This window comes from Penaeus japonicus, unplaced genomic scaffold (genome assembly GCF_977035675.1).
Source record: "Penaeus japonicus unplaced genomic scaffold, GWHDUDI00000001_assembly GWHDUDI00000013, whole genome shotgun sequence".
Lineage (NCBI taxonomy): Eukaryota > Metazoa > Arthropoda > Malacostraca > Decapoda > Penaeidae > Penaeus > Penaeus japonicus.
The window spans coordinates 42,349,724-42,352,038 of NW_028234415.1; the positions used below are offsets into that span (position 1 = coordinate 42,349,724).

The following is a 2,315-nucleotide window of genomic DNA, read 5'->3' on the forward strand; positions in this document are numbered from 1 at the left end:
CATGCATCTTGCTAGGTGAGTCCTTTGCAATTTTTATTTTTTATTTTTTACTTATGTTTCAGGATTTTTCTTAATTGAGATTTTCTTTTCTGTTTTCCCTGTAACTTGTTCCATTGTTTTTACATTTATTATAATCTGTTGTTAAAGTGAGTAAGTCAGTGCCAAAATGGAAATGCAAAAGGGCAGGGGAGAGTGGCTCGAGATGCTAAGAAAATTTACTGTGGGAATTTAAACAAAGCATGAGTTTGAAGAGTTTTGATAGAATTACTGATTTTTTTTCCCGTCCATATTATTAACAGAAGAAAATAATGTAAATATCGTTAATGCAAAAGTAGCTTCATACAAATTATAGATAATGATTCTTTTTTTTGTTAAAGAATTATTAAGGTGTTTTTTCTAATCACAGAATGTCCTCTTTCCTCTACAGAGTGTGTGACCACAGTGCTGTTAATAAGATGACAGCAACCAGTCTAAGCACAGTGTTTGCTCCCACCTTGGTTCAGTCAGCTGCCCCAGGGGAGAACATACAGCCAGCAGATTTGTTAGCAATGGCCAACTCGGCTCAAGAGCCAAGGGTTGTTGAGGTTCTTCTGGTCTACCACCGTGACATCTTCCTGTAGTTCCTCTTTGTATCTAGACAGTGAAAATGTTGACATTTTTTCACATTGATAATTCCTGAAGTAGATTTCAGTATTGGTTTAGGATGCAAACATAAATTCCATCATCATTTTCTGAGAGCCATATGATGCCTTGTATAAGTATGAGTAGTCAGTTACTGTGAGGCCTACTAAAGCATTTGCACTTGATGATAACTTTATATGACTTTAAGTTCTCATTTATTACTTGTAAGGGTAGTTTTTACTGACCAGTAACATGACATCTATCATAAATTGACTCAGTAACCAAATCTGATGTCAGAATAGCTTTAGTAAGTTTTTAGTAGGCTGTGGTCATAACAGAGTTAGTCATCTGAGCCTGCGGACCAAAGTATTGGTGCCTTTTGTGTGGAAGCCAAATATGATCTGTATGACACATTAGTCCATTGTGCCGAGATAGAAAGAGCGTGAAATGATTATTGCTTTTCTTTCTTCACATTTCAGGTATAAGTGTTCTTTACTAAGATGAAAAATGAGTTTTCATCACATGTGATCAAATTTTGAAACAAGTGTCTTTATGCATTAAGCAATTTGATTTTTTGCTTACTGAAATGATATTACGTTAATCCATGTAAGATGTAGATTATTAGGTGCTGATTGAATGGCAGGTTTTATAGCAGTGAATATTGCTTATATTTTAGCAGTTAGATAGTTTTTATCGGGTCTCAAAATCTATATATTGATTAATGTTTTATAGCTTTTAATGTCAGAATGTGGTGCATTTATGCATTGTTTTATAGTTTATGTATTGAATGCTATATGCACTTGAACAAAGCTTATAGTAGAATTTTTTCAGGGAAGAATAAGAACTAAATATATGGGCCGGCATATTTGACAATCATATTTCTAATCCATTTTCAGACAGCTGGTTGATTGGACTTCCTTTCTTCTCAAATATCTTTGTTAATTCTCTTTTTTTGTTAATTCTCTTTTTTCTTAGTTAGGTCTTATAGGTGATTTAAGGGTCACTAGTATTCTGATCTGTTTGTGGTTTTATGTTTCTCACAAATATAAATAACAGTTTCCTCCTTCCTCCTCCCCTCCTTCTCCTCCTCCTCTTCTTCTTCTTCTTCTTCTTCTTCTTCTTCTTCTTCTTCTTCTTCTCCTCCTCCTCCTCCTCCTCCTCCTCCTCCTCCTCCTCCTCCTCCTCCTCCTCCTCCTCCTCCTCCTCCTCCTCTCCTCCTCCTCCTCCTCCTCCTCCTCCTCTCCTCCTCTCCTCCTCCTCTTCTTCCTCTCCTCCTCCTCTCTTCCTCTCCTCCTCCTCCTCCTCCTCCTCCTCCTCCTCCTCCTCCTCCTCCTCCTCCTCCTCCTCCTCCTCCTCCTCCTCTTTTCCTCTTCCTCCCCCTCCTCCTCCTCTTTTCCTCTTCCTCCCCCTCCTCCTCTTCCTCCTATTTAGAGTATTAAATGAGCAATGCAACAAGCTACCGCAAAACGGCAAAAGTGGCAAAGCCCACTTCGTAGTTTGTTAATGTCAAACAAGGAAAAGATAAAACATATGCTGTAGTGTAGTCCTGTAGCTCTCTAAACTTTACCCTTCCAAGTTCCGAATTAGGTGTGGCTTTAGAAGTAAGGTCTTGCATCCTTAATACAGTCAGCACTTCTCATTCCGTCCATTGCACAAAAAAATGAGAAGGAAAAGACATTCTATAGCAGACTGTT

General features: G+C 38.1%; 1 protein-coding gene across 3 annotated transcripts in view; it reads left to right on the forward strand.

Annotated features, from left to right (window-relative positions):
• Positions 1-1,739, forward strand: part of RhoGAP5A (Rho GTPase activating protein at 5A) — a 15,039-nt gene extending 13,300 nt beyond the window's left edge. For 2 of the 3 annotated variants that reach the window (XM_043006940.2, XM_043006942.2), the window contains 2 exons: positions 1-15; positions 428-1,739. The exon at positions 1-15 is cut by the window's left edge and continues 91 nt beyond it. In XM_043006940.2, the coding sequence (XP_042862874.2) occupies positions 1-15; positions 428-620 (208 nt within the window). In that variant the 3' untranslated portion in view covers positions 621-1,739. The remainder of the gene's footprint in view (positions 16-427) is intronic. The other variant, XM_043006941.2, reaches the window with a different exon arrangement.
• The last annotated feature ends 576 nt before the right edge of the window (positions 1,740-2,315 follow it).